Source organism: Drosophila arizonae, chromosome 5 (genome assembly GCF_054131065.1).
Source record: "Drosophila arizonae isolate 15081-1271.41 chromosome 5, UAZ_ARI_1.0, whole genome shotgun sequence".
Classification (NCBI taxonomy): domain Eukaryota; kingdom Metazoa; phylum Arthropoda; class Insecta; order Diptera; family Drosophilidae; genus Drosophila; species Drosophila arizonae.
In genome coordinates, this window is record NC_142925.1 from 9,881,593 (window position 1) to 9,906,486 (window position 24,894).

Sequence of the window (24,894 nt, forward strand, 5' to 3'; positions counted from 1 at the left end):
GCGCTCTTAAAAAGCCGACGCGCTCCAATGACTAAAGAGAGAGTGCACAGAGAGCGAGCGGCAGTCGATTTCTGCTGTTTGTCTTTGCATATGTTCGCACCTTTGGCGCTCGTTGGCCTGCTCGCTTTCTCTCTCTCTCTCTCTCAGTGCGCAGTGCGCACAGATAGCCGGCGAATATGCTTGAAACAGAAGAATACGAGAATAACAGAAATGAAATTCAAGCGAGCATATAATGCAAAATTCACTTTTGGCGCCTTCCTCGTCGGTTGGCGAATGCCCTCGCCGCCCGCAACAGTTTTGTGGTTGCTGCCTGATGGCGACAGCTAACCGACTGCGACGGCAACGTCAAACGCAGCCCCCACGTTCAAATGGCCCCGGCAGCGCAGTTGCCGTCAGTCTGCCTTGTCGTTGTTCGGAGTTTTCGTTCGCTCGACACATTCAGTTTCTTGTCGTCGCTCGTGGTAGGCAGAACAGCCAAACGCAGAAATCTCTCCGCAAGGCAACTCAGACAATTCGACTCGCTCTCGTCACTCAGTGTGTGAAAGCTCAACCAGCGGGCACGCCCCACCCTCCACCACCAATTTTTCATCCCCGGAACACAATAAATCGCGAAGGACTCGGTCCGCGTGTGTTAAAAGAATATATACATATTTAACAAAATAATATACAATAGTTAAACAAAATAAAACAAATACAAAATGAGCAGTAAGTTTTTACCAACAACAAGAGCGTTCGCCACGAAAGAAGTGAACACAGATAAAAAAAAAGTTAAATCCAAAGAGAGTCTGTGTGTGTGCGTGTGTATGTGTGTACTATGCATGGCTACTGCCTATCCATATCCACGTTGAGAGGCGCTGCTGGGCCTTCCCTTTGCAATTGTGTTTGCAATTGCGACTGCGACTGCAGCTCTTCTCCGTTTCTTTTTATCGCAATTAATAAATGCCGCAAGCAAATTGCATTCTCATATTTCATAACGCCGCATCTTCGCATAAATACATATAGATTCTATATACATAGTTGATATGTAACCGTTGAAATGAGATTGTCAACTACATGTGTTTTGGGGCCAGCAAATTGCGGCGACGACCTTTACTGACCTTCAATCGCATTTGCTTAGCCGCTGCCACTACCTCTGCCTCTGCCTCTGCTTGTGCGTGTATGCATGAGTATGACGGCGCCTCTGAGTGCATGTGTGCTTGTGTGTGTGTGTGTGTGCATGCAGAGCATTTAGATTTCGAAAACGAGGCGCATCAGAAAAAGACGAAAAATATATAAAAACATACACACAGACATACTGACATACATACAAAAAACGTCAGTTGTTTGTTTATGAAAAGTATGCGCGAAATTCAGTTAGACAAATGTTGACGCACTGATAACGTACCCACTGTGTTACGTGTGCCAGAGAGTCGAGCTTAAAGTTCGTGAGAGTGCGAGCGTGCGAGAGGCCGATTGAGAGCGTAAGCAAAGCTATGCGCGGCAGTGCATTGAGAGAGTTGGCAGAGGCCTTACCGCTATTCCCTTTTGTATTGTATCGCTATTCAACGTTTTTGCATAGTGAGCAAATTTTTGTTACTTTCTTATGCTTCTTTATGTTTTTGAAGAGAAATAGCGAGAGAGTGCGTGGTGAAGGTCAGTGCCAGATTTGTTGTTACTTGTCAGTTGTCGTCGTTCACGTCCATTGATTAAAGTAAGTCGCGACCCATGTAAGTAACTGTACAAGCTAGCGCCAGGCGGCAGAAAACAAATACAAATGATGATTATCATGGCTGATTACAATTTCCGCATTCAGTTGATGCGACTGCCCCTATGCCCATACACTGAGCCCTGTAGAACTGCATTTGCCTTGGCATTTTCACACGCGTCATGAATCGAATAAATATGTATAATCATATGCTATATGCATACGCAGGCATCAGTTATAGATGCAGCTATTTATAGACAGAGCAGACATCTAGAAATTATGGCTGGCGACAGGCGCTAACAATTCACAGTGGTATTTCACAATATTCGAGAAGAAAAAGTTTTCCACAGCCAAAAACGCCCACAATGCCAGCAGCAGAAAATTAAATGAAAATTTCAAGAAATGCCAATACACATACATATGAATACACATATTGTATATGTATATGTGTGTTTGTGTGTGTGTGTGTGTGTAACTATATCTGATGCCCGCATAAATCATAAGGCGCTGCCTTCTCCAGTTCGAGTAGCTCCCTTGCTGCGATTTCTAAAAATGTATTTGTGTCTATGAGTGCGTGAGTATCTGTATCTGTATCTGTGTGCGTGTGTCTGCGTATCAGCGTGTGCTGCATGCAGCTAGCAGAGTTTGCTGCTGTCGCGCTACAATTTCATTTCACATTTTCTGGCTATTTTTAGTGGCCTCTTCATCAGATACAGCTATATACACATACATATATTTATATATATGCATACGTATATCTGGCGGATACACACGCTTCTTCAGTTTTGCCGTATAACTCGTTTGGATGTTGGCATTGCTGCACTCGCTGATTTTTGCCGGTCTCTGAAAGTCGCCCATTGCTTTGCCGGCTGCCTCAAATGTGGCGCTCGCATTGGCATTGGCGGCGTTGCATGAACGAGTTTTCGTTGTTGGTCTGGCCATGCCCCTGCCCCATTCACAAGCTCTTCTCATTCATAGGTCAAATGATAGCCTCTACGCCTCATTGAGCATTTGCGGCGCCGTTGACCTTTTGTGCTGCAAGCTAATCAGCTGATGATAAGCCATGGCTGAGCAGGGGCGACGGAGCAGAGGGCAGAGGCCAGCTCCGAGTTTTAAGAGAGCACTGCAGCTGCTGCTGCGAGCTTTCATTTAGAACTAAGAGAGAGCCAGGGAGCTTTCGGTTACACTGCGCACAATTTCGCATCGCTTGCTTGCACAGGCAAACAGCTGTCAGTATTAAAATTCCTTGTCAGTTAAGTAGGTATATATATGAATATATTTTAAGATCGGTTCGTTTTTTAAATTTCTTGTGACATTTAGACAACTCGAACAGTTGTCTCCTCTGTTTGGACAGCCAAGTGTTGTTTATTTAATTTAAATCAAAATTTATGGATGACATTTTATTCTAAAAATAGATATACATATATATGATATTTTCATATTATTATTGTTGTTTGTGCTCGCATCCGGTAAGTCACGAAGTTATTAAAAACCATTTTTAGTTTGGCCAAGTAAATGATTTCATTTTTATTTTAGGCACTACAGCTCATTGCACATATAAAATATAAAGAATGTCAAGAACAAGCATACAAAAAAGAAAAAAACAAAATGAACAAAAAGATTTCAACAACACCCTGAAGTCGCATTATTTTGCACCCACACACATCCATTAAATCCGTCAGATACATTTTTGTATATGAGAGCGCCACCTGCCGGACGGCGGCACAGGCTGTCACCAATGCATTCAGCTGTTGCTGTTGCTGCTACTGCTGCTGCTGTCGCTGCTCCTCTTCTCCTCCTCCGTCGTTTCCATTCGCTGCCGAATGCGTAGCACAGAAGGTAGTTCTTGTTGTTGTTGTTGTTCTTGAAATTGAAATATTTATCTACATCTAAACGCTTCTCAACTACCAAATCCGGTGCGCTTTCTAATGCTAAATAAACCTTACAGATTATTTGGCGATACCAAAAACCCAACAATATGAACTAATCATGAATTTAACCCCCAACTAAAGTGATTTACAGCCACCTGTACAAAGAACTCTCCTAAATTTGTAGAAATTAATATTCCAACAACGAATTTTACCATTGTCCATAATACAAACTGAAAATAAATTATTATTTTTTCTATAATAACGACGATCTAATGAATTTGTATTTTATTTTCTTGCATGGATATTTATTTATTTAAAATTTACAAATTATTTTTATCAATAGTAAAAAGGATTTTTAGCTAGGAAATGACTAAAGATTAATTTTTCGTTTATTATTAAAAATACATATAATTATGTAGTAGAGAAATAACAGGGATTTTGAGTAAAGTTTTATAAATTTTTAAATTTTTTATGTGTATATAAAAATTAAGTGAAATTATGCATCATTCAATGTTTAATAATCCGTTTAATTTACATAGATCTATAAAAAAATACTGAAATTGTCAAGATTCAAAGTAATATATATTTTATTTTATTTTTAATTATGTTTTACCTAGCAAAAAAATATTGATAATCCTCTTAGATTTACGAGCTGTAATATCTCTTCTATATATGTATATACTTTACTATTTAAGCCTAAGTCTAACATCATAAAAATATAATTTTCATAGGCCATTAAAGAGCTTGTTAATAAATTTATTCAACGCCTACATTAATGCAACATTTCCCAACAAAAATTTCGATTTTATTTGGATAGTGAAAATGCATAGCTCATTTATGTAAAGAAAAAAAAATATATATATATGTACATAAATATATATATATCTATATATCTAGTGCTACAACTAAATGCCAACAACGCAAAATATAATTTGCCGACTAAAACAGATGCCTGAGAAATGAGTTTTTTTTTTATTTTGTTGCTAATTTTTCTTCAGCTGCCTCTTCTGTTTTTTTTTTTTTGCAAATCCAACAAAACAGCCGAAATGGGCCTCAATATAACCCAAAATAATCGAAAACATTGCCAAAATTGCTGCATGCGATCGCCGCGTGCCCCGCCCACAAGTTGTTGACGCAGATGCCAGCGCGCACACTCATACACACACACACACACATACAGATTCACATTCACACTGACTCTCACACTCATTTACTCGACAAGATCGCATTCTATATAAACTATATTTATATAGATCTCATATATATTCCTGCCGCTTGTTTATTTATAATCCATAAATCGCTTGCTGAATGCCAAACTAATAAAAGATGAAATGAAAATGGAAAATGGAAATTTCGAAGCAGCAGCAAAAAAGAAACTTGTGCTAATACCAAGCTTTTGCCGTTGTAACTTGTCTTTGTGTATCTGAGTGGCTTACTCTGCTAACTGTGACTATTTCTTAATCTTTATAGATATATCTAAGCAAACTGATCTAACTTCTACTTCTTCTTCTTCTTCTTCTACTTCTGTATTAGAGTTCGCCTGGGTTACCTTGACGACAAATGATAACTATGGGCTGGGCGCCCTGGTGCTGGCACATTCGCTCAAGCGTGCCGGCACCGCCCACCAGCTGGCTGTGCTGGTGACGCCCACCGTCTCGGAGGCGATGCGCGACAGACTGAAGGACGTGTACAATGTTGTACAAGAGGTGAATGTCCTTGACTCACAGGATGCTGCCAATCTGGCACTTCTCGCCCGCCCCGAACTGGGCGTCACCTTCACAAAGCTCCACTGCTGGCGTCTGGTGCAGTTCGAGAAGTGCGTCTTCCTCGATGCAGATACGCTGGTAAGTGAATTCCGAAAGAATATATATGAATCAGCTCTAATACTCTCCTCTCTACAGGTGCTGAAGAACTGCGATGAGCTGTTCGAGCGTGAGGAACTCTCCGCTGCTCCCGATGTCAGCTGGCCAGACTGCTTCAACTCGGGCGTCTTTGTGTTCACACCCAGCGTGGACACCTTCACCAAGATCACAGAGTTTGCCGTGCAGAACGGCAGCTTCGATGGCGGCGATCAGGGTCTGTTGAATCAGTACTTTGGCGACTGGGCGACCGCAGATATCAAGAAGCATTTGCCATTTGTCTACAACGTGACGGCCTATGCTTCCTATTGCTATTTGCCCGCATTCAAACAGTAAGTCCGCGCATGACCTAGGTCTAGTTAGTTAGAGATGTTCGCTCTATAAACAACTCCATTTCTCCATTCAGGTTCAGAGATAAGATTAAGATTTTGCATTTCGCTGGCAAACTGAAGCCATGGCTCATACAGTTCAACTCTCAGACAAAGACCGCGGCCACGCCCAACGAATATGCCCATGCGCAAGACCTTATCCAACACTGGTGGACCATCTTCTGTGATAATGTGCATCAGTCTCTGACCGACAATATGGTAAGTGCGCTCCACTACATTTCATTTCGATTCACACACATACCGATTCTCCTCTCTCTATCTATCTCTCTCTCTCTCTCTCTATTATTCACGTTTCAAAGTGTGTGTGAAAATTGTTGTTTATTGATTTTTTAATGCTAAAACCAGTTCTTTGAGAGTTTTGCGTTTCGTCCAAACTAAACAACTTAAAATCTAACCGAAATATCTGTCCATTTTAACCCCTAATTTGCTGCTATGCTAAAGCATAAAACGCCGGATAATACAGATATTGCTAGTGATAATACCGATAGACGCGTTCCACCAGAGGTAAGCTGATCTATATTGCCAGCACACGCAATATATATAGAACGCATACAACCACACAGTAGAGTTCACAGAGGCGAGGGTCACTCAAACTATTCACATATATCTATTTTTGTATAGCACACATTGTATATATGATCACGATATTTATGCGATATGTATATATAATATTTATGGATTCATGAAGTGTAAATAATAAACAAAATATTGCATTTACTCTGAACTACTTTGTGCTTCAACGACCTCGTTATAGTTTCTACTCTATTTTCAATATAGTTTACTTAAATTTAGTTGACTTTAGTTTCGCTTAGACACGCCCTAAATTGTCCTAAATTTCGGAATTTGTAGACAGGCCATTTCTCTTAGTGGAGTATTTTCTTTTTCCTCTATCCCTGCCAATCTATGTATGTTGTGTCTGTGTGTGTGTGTACATTGTATTTGTGTGTGCGCCTGTTTTTTGTGTTGCTTTTCCTTCTTCTACTTTCGATTCTGCATCGATTTGGCCCGGCGCCAACGGAATGTTTAGTTGGCTACGTCAATAAATTGAAATGATCCAAATGGCATGCAAATTGGTATTGTCAATTTATAGAGGCTTCTGTTGGGATTTCAATAATGCAAAGCAAAGGGTCTAGATAGAGTCTGCCGATGAAAAGTGGAACGAATATTGGTCAACAAATACTTGAAAGTTTAGTTGAAGCAAGAAATGTTTTCTTTATATTTATGGAAATTATTTCGATATTTGATTTATTTTTATAGTTATTTTCTATTCTTTATTATTTTTCGATTATGTTCCATAGTGAATCATTTCAATATATATTCTATTTGATATAACATAGGAAATCTTTTCATTTCTATTCTATGGGAGCGTTTCTTTCATATTCTATTAGGGCCGTATTCGGTTTCTAGGGTGACCCATTTTTTTTTATTTTTTTTTTTAAATACCAAATTGTATGTAAAAAGTTCTATGTTATAAAACCAAATGTCTTTTATTCTAAATTAGATATTTCCAGTAAACCCTTAGGGTATAGACTAGGTGAAATACCCTGTAAAGTGTTGTACTCTTGTGTATCCTTCTCTTTATGGTGTGCTTCGAGCTCTTATACAATTCTGTTCACTTCCTGTAGCCCTAAGCCTTATTATTTGCCGCTTGTAAGTTATTTAAATTTATTTTTGATTTCAAACTCTTATCATGCGCTTGACTATCGCAAACAAAATAAAAACGCAAACTATCGCTTAAATCACAACCAAAGTGTCTCTGCTTGAACATAACGCACTCGTCGAGCTATGCTGAATATACTTACGATATGGACAGCTACTATCATGAGCAAGAGCAACAACAACAACAACATCAACATCAACACCATCAGCAACAGCCACAGCAATATGTGCCGCATGTCCGTGAATATCGTGATCCCTGGGCAGATTACTATGAGCAAGTGGAGCGACAACAAAATGAGCCCGAGCCACAAGCCGAACCCGAGCCCGAACCCGAACCACAATTCTCTCCGCATGAGCAGGTCGAGAGAAGAGGAAGTTGGAGCCAGTGTCAGAGCGATGCATGTCCCAGACCCACATCACCATCACCTCAAGCACCACAAGCGCCACACGCACCTCAAGCACCACCACCGCCACCACCACCACCACAACAACAACAACAACAAACAATAACAACCACTGCCAATGAAGAGTACATAGCAATAGATGTAAATAATAGCAATGAGCAAGCGCAAGCACAAGAACAACCCACCCACGAACCACACACGAACCACCACCCAACGACACAAACTACCTCAAATCACAAAATACAAACTGAAGAAGTCGCAGAAGCCGTCGAAGCTGAGGTAAAAACTACAAATGAAACGGGCAAATGTCAACAAACATGCACTAGAAACATAAACACCACCACCAACACCAGTACCACTAGAACCACCACAATCACCTATCCAGTTCCCACTTCAGATTTGTTGTTATTCTCCTTGTCTTTGGGTTGCATTGTCTCATGTCGTCTCATGCCGCGTCGCGTCTCTTGTCCTGCGTCCTGTCTGTCGTCTGGTGTCTAGTTAAATTGACTTTGGTTGCTGCCGCTGCCGACGCCGCTGCCGCTACTGCTGCTGCTGTCGTCTGCCACATTTGCATGTCCCATTATCACACAACGTGTCCACTGTCCACTGTCCACTGTTCACTGTCTTCATTATCTTCATGCTCATCATCGCCATTCATCATCATGTTGCGGGCTGCTGTTGCTGTTGCTGTTGCTGCTGCTGCTGCTGCATTTGCTGATTTATTGCTTGCTTTGGCCTCTTTCAGAAAGGCATTATGTAGTCCTTGAGCTGTTCAAGCGCATGCGACTCGTGTGGGTGCGTGGGTGGGTGGGTGTGGCACTTTGGCATTTGCATCTGAAAAGCATTTAAATGTCAACTGGATGTATTTTTTATTGTTGTTTATACCGCACACGCACGGGCACACGCACACACACAGCTATACAGCTATACAGCTATACAGCCACATCTATACACACGCAACCACCCACCCACTGTACAGCTTCATCTTCATTGAGCGTAGTCGGCTCATGGTAATCTGCCACACAGGGACATACGGCACACACACACACACATATATATAGAGCAGTTTGCAGCGACCAACAACAACAACAACAACAATAAAGAAGCGTGCATTAATCATACGCCACGTTGTGCAAGCACAAATAACAAACGAGCTAATTAAATGTACATAAAACTAAAATTAAGACTAAATTGAAATAAGAGCAATTAATTTATTAATGCCTCATGCATGCCTCTATGTAACGCACAGCAACAGTTTTTTTTTTTTTAATTTATATTTATGTGTTTTGTGTTTTGGAAACTTTCGCTTTTATTTTGGACATTGTCTAACACTGGCCATTGGATCATTTTTGTTGTTATAGGCTGGCCTCGCCGGCGCATTGGCGCAGCTGCGCATCGGCGTGCAGCGCACACCTGAACAGGAGCAGTACGAGAATCTGATGCGCCGCCAGTGCTGGGAGTCGGGACAGATTGATTATGCGGGCGTCGATGCGTTCGACAACATCTGGAAGAAGATAACCCAGACGCTGGAGGCCAAGCCGGACAAGGAGGCGGAAACTGGTAGTTCATAGATACGAAGCTAATATATGTAGTGAACAGACAAACAACAACAACCACAGCAACAAATCGTTATTTATGTGTGACCACAGACAAGTCCTCACACACACACACACACACTCAACTGTGCCAAGTTAAAAGTAAAAAATGAAAACAGAAATTAAAGCCAAGTGATGTCAAGTGTCATGCAAAATGCCATATTTAATTGCTAGACACACACACACAGACACGCGCACACACGCACACTCAAGCATGGTCTGTAGCCTAGTTAGCAGCAGTAGCACATATCATAAAATTGAAGAAAAAACTCCTATATATATATATAATGTATATATATACACAGTTTGTATATATTAAAAACAAAAAAAAAACGCACAGAAATTTTAATTAAGTTTTCAAATTAAACTTTTTTACACTCGTCAACGACGCTGCTGCTCTCAACGTTATAAATTCATTTAAGTGTTGGTGTGTGCGAGTGTGTGTGTGTGACACACTTGGCATTTAGCATTCACACACACACAGAGAGATACACCTATTTACACACACACCCACACACGCACATAGCCAGACATATCCTTGGCACAACAACCACAAAACTTTTACACTTCATTGTATTTTAATTGAAAATTCTGATACGTTTTTTCCGACTGTTTTGCCCTCTCGAAACGTAACACTTTTTTTTTTATAATTTTAGCTCATCTGCATAAAGGGCCCACAAAATCCCAAATTCCCCTCATCAATTACAATTTTAATTTCTTTTTTCTAATGAAAAATGTGTGTATAAAATGTAAAATAAAATGTTTTCTTAAATATATATATATCTATATTTATATTTCGAAACTAACTAGAAAGTGTTGCCTGATGTGTGTTACACGTGTGTGCGCGTGTGTGTGCGAGTGATTTGTATGTGTAGCAAGCTCTTTCACACAGCAAAAGCAACAAGTTCTTTCTTTATACCCTTTATGTTGTAATTAACATTGAAATATTGTCTATTTATTCAAGAACACAAAAAACACTTAGAACAAAAACTCTTCGTTTGAAACATGCATTTTTATTTTAGCTTTAAGATTTGTTCGTGTTTCACTCCCCGCCACCTCTCTCAACTCGTCTTGTAAGTGAGTTTTCCAATATAAGTTTGTTTATTTCTCTTTTTCATTTATTGTTTTCAGTCGTCTATTTCTAAGTTCTCAGAACATCATGATTGCATCAAAGTCCCATCCATTTGTTGTGTGAACTATTTCCTTAGCTGTGGGGGTTATATTAAGAGATCTACTAGATCATCATCTTCAATCAGCCTCATTAGCACTGCCTGAATTGCATCTTGAATCACATCGATTGCCGATCTTCATTCATCTTCAATCATTGGCTTCTGTTAAATGCAATTCTCTTTGCCAGTTAAAATGAAAACTACCCTAACCGCATTTTTGCAGATAACGATAACGATAACGATAACGATAACACGCTAGGCTTTAATCAATTGCTAACTAAAACCGCAAATAAACTGCTGCAGCAGCAGAAGCCAACAAATGAAGCCAAGATTGAGCCTCCCAGCTCCAGCTCCAGCCTCAACCTCACTCCCAGCTCCAGCTTCAGCTCCAGCTTAAGCTTGCCAACTAATCAGGGCTCAAGTGGCAAGGCAGAGGTCAAAGCCAGCCCCGCAGCCGCCACAACTAACAAACTTCCAACTAATGCACAGAAAACACCAGCAGCTGCTGTGGAACAGCAATCAACCAGGGCAGCCGCAACAGCAACTTCGACAATAACAACATCGACAGCAACAACAACAACAACAACGAAGCCACAGCGTGCCCAGGCAGCGGCAGCAACAACGGCAGCACCGCAACCGGCCCAACAACATATCCTGCAGCAGAATGCGGCACCCACCAAGCCGAGCAGGCAGAAGGCGTCGCGTAAGCTTAAATAACAATTACTGCAACTGCTGATGCACTACAGCTGCCTGCCGCAACTGGCGACGAGGACAGCGCTGCTCCGATTCACCCTGCGACTGGATGGCGACAGCGAATCTGAACATCTGCCGGAGCCGGTGCATGTCTAGGCCCAGCAAGTACAACTAGAGTAGGGCCTAAACCATAACAAAAGTAGAACGACAAGAAAATGCTGTACAAATGTTGCTTAAACGAATTTTAAAACAACAAACAAAAACACAAAACAAAACCATAATTTACCAAATGCGCCTTAGATGAAACTAATTTGCAATATATTAGCATAAGAAAACCTTTTCTAAACAAACAAACATCATATATCTATATATAACATGCCACAAGTGCTTGCCACACACAAACACACACCGACCTAGCTCGTTAGCTGCGCTACCCAATTTATTGTAGCCTCCATGTATATGCAATACACTTACACGAAACACACATACATTTACACCAATTGCAACTTCTTTACCCTACACGAAGAGCTCCTGACCTCCGCCGACATTGAGGATGGCAAAATTGAGTATGACAAGGCGACCGGTGCCAGCACCCAGTATAAACTGATCGATGGCGGCTACGAGGTGATCACCACGACGCCGCAGCCGAATGGCACGGTCAAGACCCAGGTGAAGACGTTCTGGGACCCGAAGCCCGTCAGCGAGGAGGACTTGGCCAAGGAGCAGGCCAACAAGAAGATCATCAAGCAGCGCCTGGGCAAGGAAATACGCATCGATGACAAGACCACCATGCTGACTCGCGCCATCGAGGGCGGCTACGAGGAGGTCTACACCACCATCAACGAGGATGGCTCGCGCAGCATGCGCACCAAGACCTTCTATGATTCTGTGCCCACGGAGGTCAATGAGAACACCACCACCAAGGTGAACAAGACCAAGAAGAATGTCACCCGCAAGTCGTCGGTGGACTCGACCGACTCGACGGAGTCCTCATCGCGCCGCATTGTGCAGAAGGTGCAGAAGAATGTCAATGACTCGCAGTCCAACTATCGTGAGGACACCACCATTGAGGAGACGCGTCGCGTGAGCCAGAACATTGAGATCACCGAGAACAATCGCACCGTGCGCAAGAACTCGCTGCAGGAGCAGAGCATCAAGTCCGTCACCCAGAGCAGTGGTGATAGCAGCAAGAAGAAGAAGAAGCCCAAGTCATCGGCGCCACCACCACCAGCCGACTTTGTGCAGAACGATACCACAACCGTGGCCTCGAAGCGTGTGCCCGGCGGCGTTGAGTACACCTACTCGACGGAGTTGGAGTCGGGCAAGACGATCACCACCTCGAAGACCGTTTACGAGGAGGAGGAAGTCGAGCTCACCGAGGAGGAGATCAAGCAGTACAAGAAGGCCCTAAAGGATGCTGAGAAGCACAAGAACGTGACCACCACCAAGAAGCTCAAGTCCGAGTCGGGCACCAAGAAGATTGTGCCCTCCGAGAACCCGGGTGATGTGACCACTGTGGAGACCATCAAGATCGAGGGCGGCACCGAGTATCACTACACCACCGTCACCGCCGAGGGTATTGTGAAGAAGGCAGTGAAGACTGTGTACGATCCGGTGCCCAGCAACAATCCCAATGACACCGACGAGGAGGAGATCATTGAGGAATACGAGGAGGAGATCATTGAGCCCGGCGAGAAGACGGTCAAGACTATTGAGACTGTGAAGCAGTTGCCCCAGAAGTTCGAAGGTAAACAATAGAATAAAATTCTAAATCAGCTTCAGCTCATCTAAATCTCAACTTAAAACTATTTCTTAAACACAGAGGAAGTGACCATCACCCACGAGAAGAAGGAGAAGAAGGTAAAGAAGTCCATGATCATCAGCCAGTAGAGCGCGCTCGGCACAACCTCAGACACGACACACAACACACTCACACACACACTTCTACACGCGCCAGCTTTTGTATTCGTTGATATTTGAAAAGTATATTTTTGACCCAGTAAGATCGGAAATTATGAGTACCCCTAATATGTATTTCAGCGCCCAGTTCAGATAGCTGTCGCTGGTCTTTGTACGCTTCTCGTAAGCTTTGTTATTAATTATTTGGGCAGCTTTCTGTTGCCCTAACGCGAGACGGAAAATGTCCCTTGTAAAATGTTTACACAGCACTCAAATTTGTATTAAAATATCTCAAAAATGAAACAAAATTATAAATTTATTCAAACTAATTGACATAATCATAGCACACATTTGTTTATCAATAAATCGTTTTGAGTTATCAGAAAAAATATGAAGAGAATCTTATTCTAGTTTTGTTTGGACTTTGTCTTGGGCTTCTTCGCTGACCTGAAACTAGGGCAAAGAAGAAGCAAACCCAAAATGGGCAACAGAATTAAAGCTAACGCAATGCCAACGATGTCTAGGAGATAGAACTTATACCAGGGCAGGTTGACACCCTCGGACACCAAGTGCGGAGCCCCACGATGCTTAACGACATAATCGATCCAGTATATAGCAGTATCCATTGCACTCATTGGACGGTCACGGAAGATGAGGGAAGCTCTCTTCATGTTGTCCCTATACTTGGGATTCTCCAGGAGCTCAGTCAAGGAATAGCGCAGCTCTTTCTCCGTAACGGTGCGGTAGCTTACGCTTAGAGCATAGCCAGCAGCTTCGCCTTTCTTGATATTCAAATACTGATCGGCATAGATGGGCATACCGAGCACTGGTACACCATAATGCACCGCCTCCTGAGTTCCGAAGAGACCGCCATGGGATATGAAAACCTTGACATTCGGATGGTTTAATATATCAGTCTGGGGCATCCATTTCTGGACCATCACATTGGGAGGAAGATTAGGTAATTTGTCATCCTCGAACTTCCAGAGAACGCGTTGCTTAAGGCTAGAAAAGACCCCAAGGAACATTTGGATCTTCTCGGGTGGAAAATCTGCACTTCGCACTTGAGAACCTGTTAAAGAGATATGTTATTCATGATCATTGCAAGGAATAAGGCTTTGAAACTCACCCAAACTGAAGTAGATGGCTCCATCCTTGGCTTCATCTAAGAACCTTTTGATATTCGTGGGCAAAGGCTTGTCGGACTTTATATGTAGTCCGCCGACTGGAATCATGTTGAACGCTGAGGGCCTAGGAGCTTCCAAGGGCATGTAGCTATTCAGGAGAATGACTGAGATATTGCGTTCTAATTGCTTAATAGTTGGTAAATCCTTAAACTGCCTGGACAGTTGTGTCTGTAATATCTGGTTCTGTGTAGGATAATACCAGAAGTACCGCATAATTTCCTCCGTAAACGAACAGAAAACGCTGTCAATACGTTCCATGAGCGACATGCGGTTTGTATAGGGCTTCCAGCCGTGAGCCACATAAGACCACGGGTTGATGATGCCCGTTAGGGAGCTGAGGTAGTTGGAGTAGCCGAAGGTTGTGACGGTTATAATTGGAATTTGATAGAGGTGACCCAGGATGAGGGCACCCTCATTGAAGAACTGTTCAGCCAGAAGTAAATCATATTTCCCCACCTTGTCTTTCGCAGTGATTAGGCTCTGAACTTCCTTCTGCTCAAATGCAAAGTTCGTGCTGCTCAACCCCATTCTGTAGGCCACCCTGAGGAATGTGATAGTGCTGATGTCTGTCATATCCAGCGCTGACTTGGCACTGGTTAGGTCCATAACTGAGAAGTAGGATTTGCTTCAAAGTTGGCTATAACTACTTTAATTAGACTTACTTTCGCCCCATATATTGTATTGCGGTATTAGAACCTCGGTGTAGTTCGCACCCAGGTTCTCCTTGGTCAATGAGAATGGCGTAATGAAGGTCACCTCATGTCCCCTATGTACTAATTCTCTGATAATCGCGTCGGTTATCATAAAGTGACTTTTGCCAGGAAAGAAGAAGGCAGCCAGAATACGGTAACCAGCTCCGATTCCCATGTTCTGCAGGGCAACTAGGCCCAGCAGGAGGACTTTCAAGACGCTCTTCGGTTGCTGTAGATCAAATGGATATTGTTATTAATGTAGCTGCAAGACTTATCTTTCTACAACTTAATGTGAAGCCTGTTCAATGTCGACAACTACTCAGGCAGTTGGATTTTTCAGTGCTAGCTATTGTCTGGCGATTACGCTGCATTTTCCTTATCACGTGTGTTTAATAATTCACTCGCATGTCTATGGCCTTTTACAATATCAATATTAATATTAAATTCTATTACAGTATGCAGCCTTTTGTTAAACATTGTATTCAACTAATAAATGTTAGTTTTAAATACTTTTTATTGGTCTGCTGCACTTTGCCGTGGGGCAGTCAATTTGTTTGATTAATTTTGTTCAGGTTTACTTTATTTACACACCATTTTCAATTCACTTGCTGCACTACACGATTTTCTCAGGTTGTAGTCGACCGATCCACGCTACGATGCACAAACGACTGAATCGTGGTCTTCCATGTAATATTTATATATGGACTCCAGGCGACTTATCGCTGATGCGCCTGTGATGAAATTCGCTAAATCAATACCCTGTACGCCGGCGATAAGACCTCATTACGATGAGTAGTGGGCGAAATGCATTTTGCTAGAGCTCTTCAATTTAATCACTAAGTGTTCAAATAAAATTCATGCAATCTCACAATTACAGGGTAATTATCGGTCAAGCGGTAAATTCTCTAAAACTCAGCATTTATCATTCACTTAAATATGGAATCTATTTTTAAATATAAATATATTAAATATATATAATATATGCGTAAATATATATGTGTGTATAACAATTACAGGGTATTTTCATACTTTCTCCATGCAGCTTTGTTTTCGCTGAGTCGACAATTTAGGAGTGTATCATGATCGGAGCTGTGCTAGGAATATAAAACGTCGTTTGTTATCAGCTATAGTAAGCGTGTCTGTATGAGCTACTTTATATACTACTTATATATTGTATTTGTAAATCTGTGTACCCATATATAAACAACTTTTTTGATTGACTGCAACAATTACAGCTAGAAATAATGATGGATCAAATCAACCCAGAACGGGTTTGTTCATATTGAGATGCTTTCATTTGATTCTATTCTATTCTAATCATCTATTTGATCTCTACAAATGGCTCTCCTGAACGAAATAGAAGGACATCTCCAGAATGGGAACGGCATAGACAATGTCTCCCGAGGAGACCGATTGCGAGATGCGCGATGGTCCACCTGAGCTGGCAGCAGAAACTTCAAGCCAAATCTCTGTTGCTGTAGGTCAAGTAGATAATTTATTTACTTTTAAAATTGCCAAGCCATGGCAATTCATATTCTTATCGCTATGGGAATTGCTCTAGTAGCAACCAATTTATTTTTTATTTTTATAACAATTTGAAATCTTATCTTGGAACAGTATCAAACGTTTGCTTTAATCGCTTACGTGTCTATTAAAATTATCTATCAAATTGATCAGATTTGTTCCTTTTTGCCAGTGTTAAGACTCGCATAATGTTTGTAAGAAATTTTGAATTTCACAACTAACTGACTAATGGGATAACTAAGGCCTTATAGGCCTTTAAGAAAAACTCTATTACTTTGAAAATTGGTTTAACTATAAGTTTATTCAATCTAATTAACATACCTAAAGTATCTTATGGCTGATAGTTTCGGAGTGATTTTAGGATCTATTCCTAGTTTCGCTTAGATTTTGGCTTCGACTTCTTCGCAGACTTGAAACTGCGGCAAAGAAGAAGCAGACCCAAAATGGGCAACAGAATTACAGCTAACGCGATGCCAACAATGTCTAGGATATAGAACTGATACCAGGGCAGCTTGACGCCTTCAGACACTAAGTGTGGTGCTCCACGATGCTTAATGACATAATCGATCCAGTATATAGCAGTATCCATTGCACTCATTTGTCGATCACGGAAGATGTGGGAAGCTCTCTTCATGTTATCCCTATACTTGGGATTCTCCAGGAGCTCAGTCAAGGAATAGCGCAGCTCCTTCTCCGTAACGGTTCGGTAGCTTACGCTTAGAGCATAGCCTGCATCTACGCCTTTCTTAATATTTAAATGCTGATCGGCATAGACAGGCATGCCGAGAACTGGCACACCATAATGAACCGCCTCCTGAGTTCCGAAGAGACCGCCATGGGATATGAAAACCTTGACATTCGGATGGTTTAATATATCAGTCTGGGGCATCCATTTCTGGACCATCACATTGGGAGGAAGATTAGGTAATTTGTCATCCTCAAACTTCCAGAGAACGCGTTGCTTAAGGCTAGAAAAGACCCCAAGGAACATTTGGATCTTTTCGGGTGGAAGATCCGCACTTCGCACTTGAGAACCTATGAAAGAGATATGTTATTCATGATCATTGCAAGGAATAAGGCTTTGAAACTCACCCAAACTGAAGTAGATGGCTCCATCCTTGGCTTCATCTAAGAATTTTTTTATATTTGTGGGCAAAGGCTTGGCGGGCTTTATATGTAGTCCGCCGACTGGAATCATGTTGAACGCTATAGGCCGAGGTGCATCCAAAGGCACATAGCTATTCAGAAGAATAACTGAGATATTCTGTTCCAATTGCTTAATAGTTGGCAAATCTTTGAACTGTTTGGACAGATGCTTCTGCAGTATTTCATCCTGGGCAGGATAATACCAGAAGTAGCGCAGCAGTTCATCAGCGAACGAGCTGAATACGTTGTCGATACGTTCTGTGAGCGACATTCGATCCGTATAGGGCTTCCATCCGTGAGGCACATACGACCAGGGATTAATTATTCCAGTTAGGGAACTCAGATAGTTGGAGTAGCCGAAGGTTGTGACGGTTATAATTGGAATTTGATAGAGGTGACCCAGGATGAGGGCACCCTCATTGAAGAACTGTTCGGCCAGAAGTAAATCATATTTCCCCACCTTGTCTTTGGCAGTGATTAGATTCTGAAATTCCTTCTGCTCAAATGCGAAGTTTGTGCTTCCCAATCCCATCTGATAGGCCATTTTTAGGAATGTAACCGTGTCGATATCTGTCATGTCCAGTATTGACTTGACTGAGGAGCCCAAAACTGAAAAGTACTGGGAATTAGTTCCAGTTACATTCCCACTCAAAATAGACTTACTTGCGGTCCAAAAATTGTATTGGGGTATAAGAATCTCGGTGTAGTTCGCACCCAGGTTCTCCTTGGCCAATGAGAACGGTGTAATGAAGGTCACCTCATGTCCCCTATGCACCAATTCTCTGATAATCGCATTAGTCATCATAAAGTGACTTTTGCCGGGAAATATGAAGGGAGCCAGAATACGGTAACCAGCTCCGATTTCCATGTTCTGCAGGGCAACTAGGCCCAGCAGGAGGACTTTCAAGACGTGTTTCGCTTGCTGTTGGTAAAATAGATTATTTATTACTGACCCAAAGAACTTAACTTATCTAATTCAATATAATCACTTAATAGTATGCCTATCGCTTATCTAGTGATTACGATGCACTTTCTTTATCGCCTACGTGCTTTAAGTAATTCACTTCATTTTATCATTGATTTGTGTCACAATTTGAATATTAATGAATTCTTCCCTGGTATATCAGAGACAATATATTATTTAGCACTAGTTGTCAAGTGTTCAGATCAGCAAAGAACATTAAAAGTCAGCAAACGTTTACCGAAAGATAAAGAGACGATTAGAGTGAGTAAGAGTAAGAGTAAGAGATAGACACAGAGAATGGCAGAGAGACTACGCTGTAAACGGTTAAGAGTAAAGTCTTTAGTTTGATATTTGTTTTAGGCCATATCCAGTTTTAGGCTGATAAATATTCATGGTTAACATCGAGTTTTTTTTCCTAAGCATCTCTGTCCCACTTTATAGTTAGGCACTCAATTTATTTATTTGATTAATTTAATTTAAGTTGAATTTATTTGCACACCATTTTCAATTTGCCTGCTGCACTGTGGGAGCTGCTCAGATTTCGATCGACCGATCCACGCCACGACTCACAAACAAATAAGACGTTGCTGGCCCTGGGTCTTCCATGTAGACCCCAGGGGACTTATCGGCAAATGCGACGTGATGAAATTCGGCGTTCTAATTCCTTACGAGACAGTGATAAGATATGATGGCTGGTTTGTTGGAATGGACTTGGATTTAGTTAAATCACTAGGTTTGGGCATGATAGAAATCTGTGTGTAGTAAGTTGACTTGATTGCTGAGTAAATTGTCTAAAGCTGTTGATAGTCAATTAAACATCAAATATTCCTCTTTTTCTATAATTATATATATTTCTATATATTGTATGATTTACATTTATAAAAATTACTTGTATTTTCTAATTTAATTAACTTATCTTTTTCTATAATTATCTATATTTCTATATATGATTTACATTTATAAACTGCAATGTATTTTCTAATTTAATTAACATTACTGTCGGTAGTATTTGATGGGCTCATATGTAGGAGCCAGGAGCTTATTAGCTATCGGTTCACTTTTTACAGGGTATCCTTAGAGTGTAACCCCTAGACTAAAGCCTCGACGACTCAATACGAATCTGTGTTATCATGAGCGATATGCTAGAGCTATAGTGGACACGCGCGTTACTTAAGAGATTATGATCTTCACGCACCTCGAGTCATGTCCGTGGGGCAAATGTCCGATACTCTCTATCATTTCGGGTTATCGTTCCCGAGGGACTCGAGAATTCCCACATCTATTGGTTTTGATATGTAAGGAAAGAGATAAAAACAGTTATAGAGATAATGTTCCAGAAAGATCGCAGCATGGAATGAAGAAACATTTTTTGTTTACTCTTCTCGCTAATCCCCTAGAAAGTTGAATGTGATTTATATTGTTGCCAAAAATAAAACAATTAAATGTGGTTAAAATTTTAAGCAAATATTTGTTGAAATCTTTATGTGATATACAAATATGATATACTTATTTATTTTATTTTATTATAAAGTAATTACGGGGCATTTATAAGTCCGGCTGAGTGCTCGTTATATTATCAAATAGGAATTGTTTGGACAGGTTAATTCGTGTTTCATAAAATAACAAGATTCTATAACAATGTAGATTACAGGGTATTTTCACACTTAGTCCAATTAGTTTGCGATAATATATGTATTTAAAATCGATATATATATATATGTAATCAATTCAAGAGAATTAAATATAAAAGTATTAAGAGAAGTAGTGCTGATTTTCTTTTACAGGGTATTTTCATATTTCTATTGAGAATGTTGATGGCAAATGGTAAAAGGGAAGGATGTGATTTATGATCGACTGACTGACGCGCTCGTCTTATCAGCGTGTCTACATAAGACAGTTTATACTATAATATATATATGCAGCTATATTAAAACTAATCTGCTGTCCAAGCAGTAATTAAAGCTAGAAATAATGATAGATCATTGGCTTAATTGGTTTTCGCTTTCCTCTGCTTCCTGCCGCTGCCCTGGAGCAGGCGTATGGCCAGCAGGAGGAGAAAGAGGGCGGCCAGTGCGAGGACTGCCAGGAATGCAATCACATCCAGCAAATAGAACTGATACCAGCGCAGGTCGAGCCCAGCGGATCGCATGTGAGGTGCGCCCTTGTGGCGTATCACGTACTCGATCCAGTAGACGGCGCTGCGGCGAGGCGACATCGGGCGATCCCTGAAGATGCGAGAGATGCGCTGCACGTTCTCCGCGTAGCTGGCATTGTGGATGAGCTGCAGCAGCGAGTCGCGGAGCAGATCTTCCGTGATGGACTGGAAGTGCAGGCTAATGCCGTAGCCACCCAGCACAGCCTTGTTCATGTTGAGATGCTGCGAACGACTTAAGCTTTAGGCAAACAAGTCTCCCACGTGATCTCTATAAGTCGCTCACCTGGTCGCAGTAGAAGGGCATGCCCAGCATGGGCACGGCGTAGTGCACGCCCTCCTGGGTGCCAAAGAGTCCGCCGTGAGTGATGAAGACCTTCACGTTGGGGTGAGCCAAGATGTCCGCCTGGGGCAGCCATTTGCGTATCATGACGTTGGGCGGCAGCTGGGCAATGGACTCATCCTCGAATTTCCACAGGACGCGCTGCTTCATGGAGCCAAAGACCTTGAGGAACAGCTGCAGCATGTCTCTGGGCATCTCTTTGCTCTGCACATTGCTGCCTGGAATGGGAGCAGAAAGGATGGTTATTTCGGAGTCAGTCTGGGGAGTTTTGGCTTAATCCTTACCCAGGCTAAAGAAGATGGCGCCCTCTGTTGCCGCATCGAGGAAACTTTGCATGTCGGCGGGCAGCGGCTTGGGCGGATAGATGTGCATGCCGCCCACTGGCACCATGGCGTCTACAGTGGGACGTGCCGTCGTCAGCGGCGCGTGACTGTTGAGCAGCATGACCGAGATTTGCGTCTCCATGTGCCTGACCTTGGGCACTTCAGCTGTGGGCCGAACGGGCAGTGGAATCAGAGAGTTAAGTCTGCTGAAATCGGTTGGCACTCACCAAAAACTTGACCAAAGTATCGCTCAGTGATGGCGTCCATTTTGGGAAAGTAACTCAGTAGGCGATCAAAGTCCTCGTAGAGCGAGACGTACGTATTGTGCACTCGCTCCATGAAGGACATGCGGTCGGTAAAGGGCATGAAGCCGTGCGGCACAAAGGACCACGGCGTAATCAGGCCCATCATTTGGCTCATATGGTTCTCATACCCTAGCGTGCTGGTGGTGACAATGGGTATGTTGTACTTGTAGGCCAGCGCCAGGAAGGCCTCCTGGTAGAACTGCTCGGCGAGCAGCAGATCGAACACGCCCTCCGTTTGCCGGGCATTGATCAGGGCCTGCACCTTGGGCTGACGTAGCGCATGCTCCGTGGTCTTCAGTCCAATAATCTCCAACATCTTGAGGAAATCATAGTTCTTCATCTGCGTCAGGTCGAACAGATGCTGCACGCCAAAGCTAAGCTTCACTGTGGCAAATCGAGAAGGTTTCGTAAGTCTTGCAATGTTTAATTATTTTCACTCCCTCTCTCTCTCTCCCTCTCACCATCATGCCAAAAGTCGTAGACTGGTTCGATGAGCAGCTCCGTGTAGTTGCTGCCGAGCTGCTGAGCGGACAGCGAAAAGGCCGTGATCATCGTCACATTATGTCCGCTCTCCACGAGCTCCTTTATCAGCGCCGTGTGCATCATGAAGTGACTCTTGCCTGAGTCAGAAACGAGCAGTTAGAAGACTTTCAGTTGCAGTCGGAGTACAGTGAAGCTTACCTGGGAAGGCATACACAGCCAGAATGTTTGCTGGCCTCGCCTGTGGCAGTGCAGCCAGCGCGCAGCACAGTAAAACAAGACTCAACGACTGCAGCTTCATTTTGTTGCACGCAATGTGAGCTTATACAATTTATATAAGATACTTTTCTTCACCTGATGCTCTCACTTTTTATTTTAATTTATAACATATTGATTTTCACATATATTTACAGTCGGTTTGCTTTCCGAATGACGACAACGAAAAGAAAAGTAGTTTAGCGCCTTATCTGTTGTTCAAATCGGTGAGCATATTTATTATTATTTATATAGACACCCAATAGGCATTGAACAGGGCAAGGAACATTTACAGCTATATTTGACATTTACTTTAATTTGGAGGCTTAAAGCAAGCCTTTTCGGTTAATTTTGAATCTATTTAAACGACTTCACCAACAGCTCTCTCTCTCTTTCTCTCTCTCTCACTCCCTCTTTCTATCTCTCAAGCTATCTAAGCTTAACAGTCGAACAAACTCAGCTCTGCTAATATATGTTAAGCTCATCAGTTGATTTCACATTTATCACTGTCTCTTCACATCAATTAAACATTCATTGCAATTCAAATTCATTGCAGCAAAAACAGCAAATGGATTTCGAGTCGACTGCATTTGCAGCTCAGTAAGTGCGCAGTTCCCTAATGCAAGTGCATTCCGTATTCCCTGTAAAGTCGCTTCACTATTCGCTTTATATATTAGTAATAATTAGCTAATGTTTGCATTGCTTCAATTGCCATGTAAACATGAGGTTGTTTAGATATTTTTATTAAAGTTGCTTGTTCATTGTTTACTCTGAATATTTACTATTTATTCATTTACTACTTCTCTGTATGTCATTATGATTTAGGAGCTACCGGTAAATATTTCTATCTTAGTCTTCCAAGAATGACTTGTATTTATTGCGATTTATGTTTTATACAAAAACCAGTTTGAAGTTTATTTGTTAAATCTACTATCGACATTCAAGTTTACCATTGGGCACAGTTCACAATTCGCTTTTTAATACCCACTTTTGTAGATTTATGCAACGCAATGTTTAATTTGTATTCAATTTTACAAATTTCGCTCGACCGATCCACGTCGCGATTCACAAACGACTGAGATGCTGCAGGCAACGGGTCTCACATTAAATATGTGTGGACGCCAAGCGGGGCTATGAAATGCGGTAGGTATATTTGTCGCTCAATCCGAATACCCTGTTAAACATCGATAAGGTTGTTTGATTATGCTATGGGCAAAAGGGTATTTAAGGTAAGTATTTACCAGGGTATTTATCGGTAAGTATGCTCTTAGTAAATTATCCAATACTCAACTACTGGAACTCAATTAAATAATCAAATCTTGACAGCTATGACATATATGAATAATTACAGAGTATTTTCGTTATATTATTTCACAGGGTATGTTCATGTGGCGCAGCCCTTCAAAATGCCCCATGATTCGGCTGTATCACAAATGCGTGTTATCAAGCGAGATGAGCTGCACACATATTGAAACTATTGAACACGCGTGTTATCAGCTAGAGCAGAACAATTTTTGTTTATGAATATTTATGAAGGCCAACAAACGTTGTCAACAGCTGCGAATTCAACCAGTAATAATGACACATAAATTTAATGAATTTTGATCTTCGTGTGCTGCCGGGCGCAATCTTATGATCACCAAGGGAGAAGCAGATGACCAGCCAATCCGAAAGACTCTTTCGAGGTGCAGTTAACGAACGACTGAGTCGACCACTCAGGGGCTCAGAAATAGAATATTTATTTATACTCAACTAATATTTATATACCCCAGCTGTTTACTCTATGTTTCTCACTATCTTTTGCTACCAATTAAACATTCAATTCAAATTCATTAGAGCCATTTTCCGATTGCAGTTCAGTTAGTGCGCAGTTCTCTAATGCTGCCTGTTACACCGTCTCTATACCCTGTAAAGTTATGGCTCTATTAGTACTAATTATAATTTTTCTTAAGTCTCAATTAGCAGCTTGGTAAGAGCTACTTAAGATGAATAAAGCCTATAAGTAATTGACGTATTCCAGTTGAATATTAATTTTTAGTAATCTCTTATTTTATTCACACATACCAATACAATCCAAAAGATGTACAGAGTGTGTGAATTCAGCACCTCTCGAATTTTCGCTTGTAATTTATTTGCAATGACTCGACTGAAAGCGAATTGTTTAATCTTAATAATTATACGAGATGCATGTGTGTAATTCGTGTTTCCATCAAACCTAGTAATATTTTACCTTGCGTTACGCTCGAGTGCATAAGTCAGATACAGTTAAGCTCACTTCAAATATATACCAATTAAATTATC

At 41.6% G+C, this 24,894-nt stretch overlaps 5 protein-coding genes across 12 annotated transcripts; 2 read left to right on the forward strand and 3 right to left on the reverse strand.

The window, feature by feature from the left end:
• Positions 1-561: 561 nt before the first annotated feature.
• On the forward strand, positions 562-11,843 carry Gyg (glycogenin 1). 5 transcript variants are annotated; one of them, XM_089470711.1, is made up of 7 exons: positions 2,383-3,523; positions 5,089-5,399; positions 5,457-5,746; positions 5,821-6,001; positions 7,555-8,145; positions 9,228-9,426; positions 10,854-11,843. In XM_089470711.1, the coding sequence occupies exons 1-7, from the start codon at positions 3,508-3,510 to the stop codon at positions 11,345-11,347; spliced, it is 2,082 nt and encodes a 693-aa protein (XP_089326837.1). In that variant the 5' UTR covers positions 2,383-3,507; the 3' UTR covers positions 11,348-11,843. The 5 variants fall into 5 exon arrangements, with proteins under 5 accessions (XP_017866745.1, XP_089326837.1, XP_017866744.1 ...); XM_018011256.2 differs by lacking the exons at positions 2,383-3,523; positions 10,854-11,843 and adding an exon at positions 562-705 and having other exon boundaries at positions 9,228-10,451; XM_018011255.2 differs by lacking the exon at positions 10,854-11,843 and having other exon boundaries at positions 3,141-3,523; positions 9,228-10,451.
• On the forward strand, positions 563-21,719 carry LOC108616210 (uncharacterized). The gene is made up of 3 exons (XM_018011264.2): positions 563-705; positions 11,850-13,070; positions 13,146-21,719. Exons 1-3 carry the CDS (start codon positions 699-701, stop codon positions 13,211-13,213), a joined length of 1,296 nt encoding a protein of 431 aa, XP_017866753.1. The 5' UTR covers positions 563-698; the 3' UTR covers positions 13,214-21,719.
• LOC108616208 (UDP-glycosyltransferase family 49 member B1) lies at positions 13,521-15,853 on the reverse strand. Of its 2 annotated transcripts, XM_018011260.2 has the most exons (4): positions 15,693-15,853; positions 15,072-15,330; positions 14,352-15,017; positions 13,521-14,294 (listed from the first exon to the last, which is right to left on the reverse strand). In XM_018011260.2, the coding sequence occupies exons 1-4, from the start codon at positions 15,693-15,695 to the stop codon at positions 13,630-13,632; spliced, it is 1,593 nt and encodes a 530-aa protein (XP_017866749.1). In that variant the 5' UTR covers positions 15,696-15,853; the 3' UTR covers positions 13,521-13,629. The 2 variants fall into 2 exon arrangements, with proteins under 2 accessions (XP_017866749.1, XP_017866750.2); XM_018011261.2 differs by lacking the exon at positions 15,693-15,853 and having other exon boundaries at positions 15,072-15,276.
• Positions 16,908-19,382, reverse strand: LOC149268471 (UDP-glycosyltransferase UGT5-like). The gene is made up of 4 exons (XM_089470715.1): positions 19,235-19,382; positions 18,435-18,693; positions 17,718-18,380; positions 16,908-17,660 (listed from the first exon to the last, which is right to left on the reverse strand). The coding sequence occupies exons 1-4, from the start codon at positions 19,235-19,237 to the stop codon at positions 16,996-16,998; spliced, it is 1,590 nt and encodes a 529-aa protein (XP_089326841.1). The 5' UTR covers positions 19,238-19,382; the 3' UTR covers positions 16,908-16,995.
• Ugt49C1 (UDP-glycosyltransferase family 49 member C1) lies at positions 20,179-24,298 on the reverse strand. 3 transcript variants are annotated; one of them, XM_018011262.2, is made up of 8 exons: positions 23,835-24,298; positions 23,582-23,767; positions 22,540-22,759; positions 22,320-22,478; positions 21,781-22,242; positions 21,515-21,718; positions 21,174-21,448; positions 20,179-21,112 (listed from the first exon to the last, which is right to left on the reverse strand). In XM_018011262.2, the coding sequence occupies exons 3-8, from the start codon at positions 22,637-22,639 to the stop codon at positions 20,723-20,725; spliced, it is 1,590 nt and encodes a 529-aa protein (XP_017866751.1). In that variant the 5' UTR covers positions 22,640-22,759; positions 23,582-23,767; positions 23,835-24,298; the 3' UTR covers positions 20,179-20,722. The 3 variants fall into 3 exon arrangements, with proteins under 3 accessions (XP_017866751.1, XP_089326840.1, XP_089326839.1); XM_089470714.1 differs by having other exon boundaries at positions 23,544-23,767; XM_089470713.1 differs by having other exon boundaries at positions 22,540-23,767.
• Positions 24,299-24,894: the final 596 nt, after the last annotated feature.

Bases quoted from the DNA above. Each gene is read 5' to 3' on its own strand.
- Gyg (XM_089470711.1), top strand. The intron at 5,400-5,456 runs GTAAGTGAATTC...TCCTCTCTACAG, and splicing joins TCCTCGATGCAGATACGCTG to GTGCTGAAGAACTGCGATGA. The intron at 6,002-7,554 runs GTAAGTGCGCTC...TCACAACCAAAG, and splicing joins AGTCTCTGACCGACAATATG to TGTCTCTGCTTGAACATAAC.
- LOC149268471 (XM_089470715.1), bottom strand. The intron at 18,381-18,434 runs GTAAGTCTATTT...AGTACTTTTCAG, and splicing joins ATACAATTTTTGGACCGCAA to TTTTGGGCTCCTCAGTCAAG. The intron at 17,661-17,717 runs GTGAGTTTCAAA...TCTCTTTCATAG, and splicing joins AGCCATCTACTTCAGTTTGG to GTTCTCAAGTGCGAAGTGCG.
- LOC108616208 (XM_018011260.2), bottom strand. The intron at 15,018-15,071 runs GTAAGTCTAATT...CCTACTTCTCAG, and splicing joins ATACAATATATGGGGCGAAA to TTATGGACCTAACCAGTGCC. The intron at 14,295-14,351 runs GTGAGTTTCAAA...TCTCTTTAACAG, and splicing joins AGCCATCTACTTCAGTTTGG to GTTCTCAAGTGCGAAGTGCA.
- LOC108616210 (XM_018011264.2), top strand. The intron at 13,071-13,145 runs GTAAACAATAGA...TCTTAAACACAG, and splicing joins GTTGCCCCAGAAGTTCGAAG to AGGAAGTGACCATCACCCAC.
- Ugt49C1 (XM_018011262.2), bottom strand. From the start codon at position 22,639: ATGAAGCTGCAGTCGTTGAGTCTTGTTTTACTGTGCTGCGCGCTGGCT. The intron at 22,479-22,539 runs GTAAGCTTCACT...TTTCTGACTCAG, and splicing joins GGCTGTGTATGCCTTCCCAG to GCAAGAGTCACTTCATGATG. The intron at 21,719-21,780 runs GTGAGTGCCAAC...TTCGGCCCACAG, and splicing joins ATACTTTGGTCAAGTTTTTG to CTGAAGTGCCCAAGGTCAGG.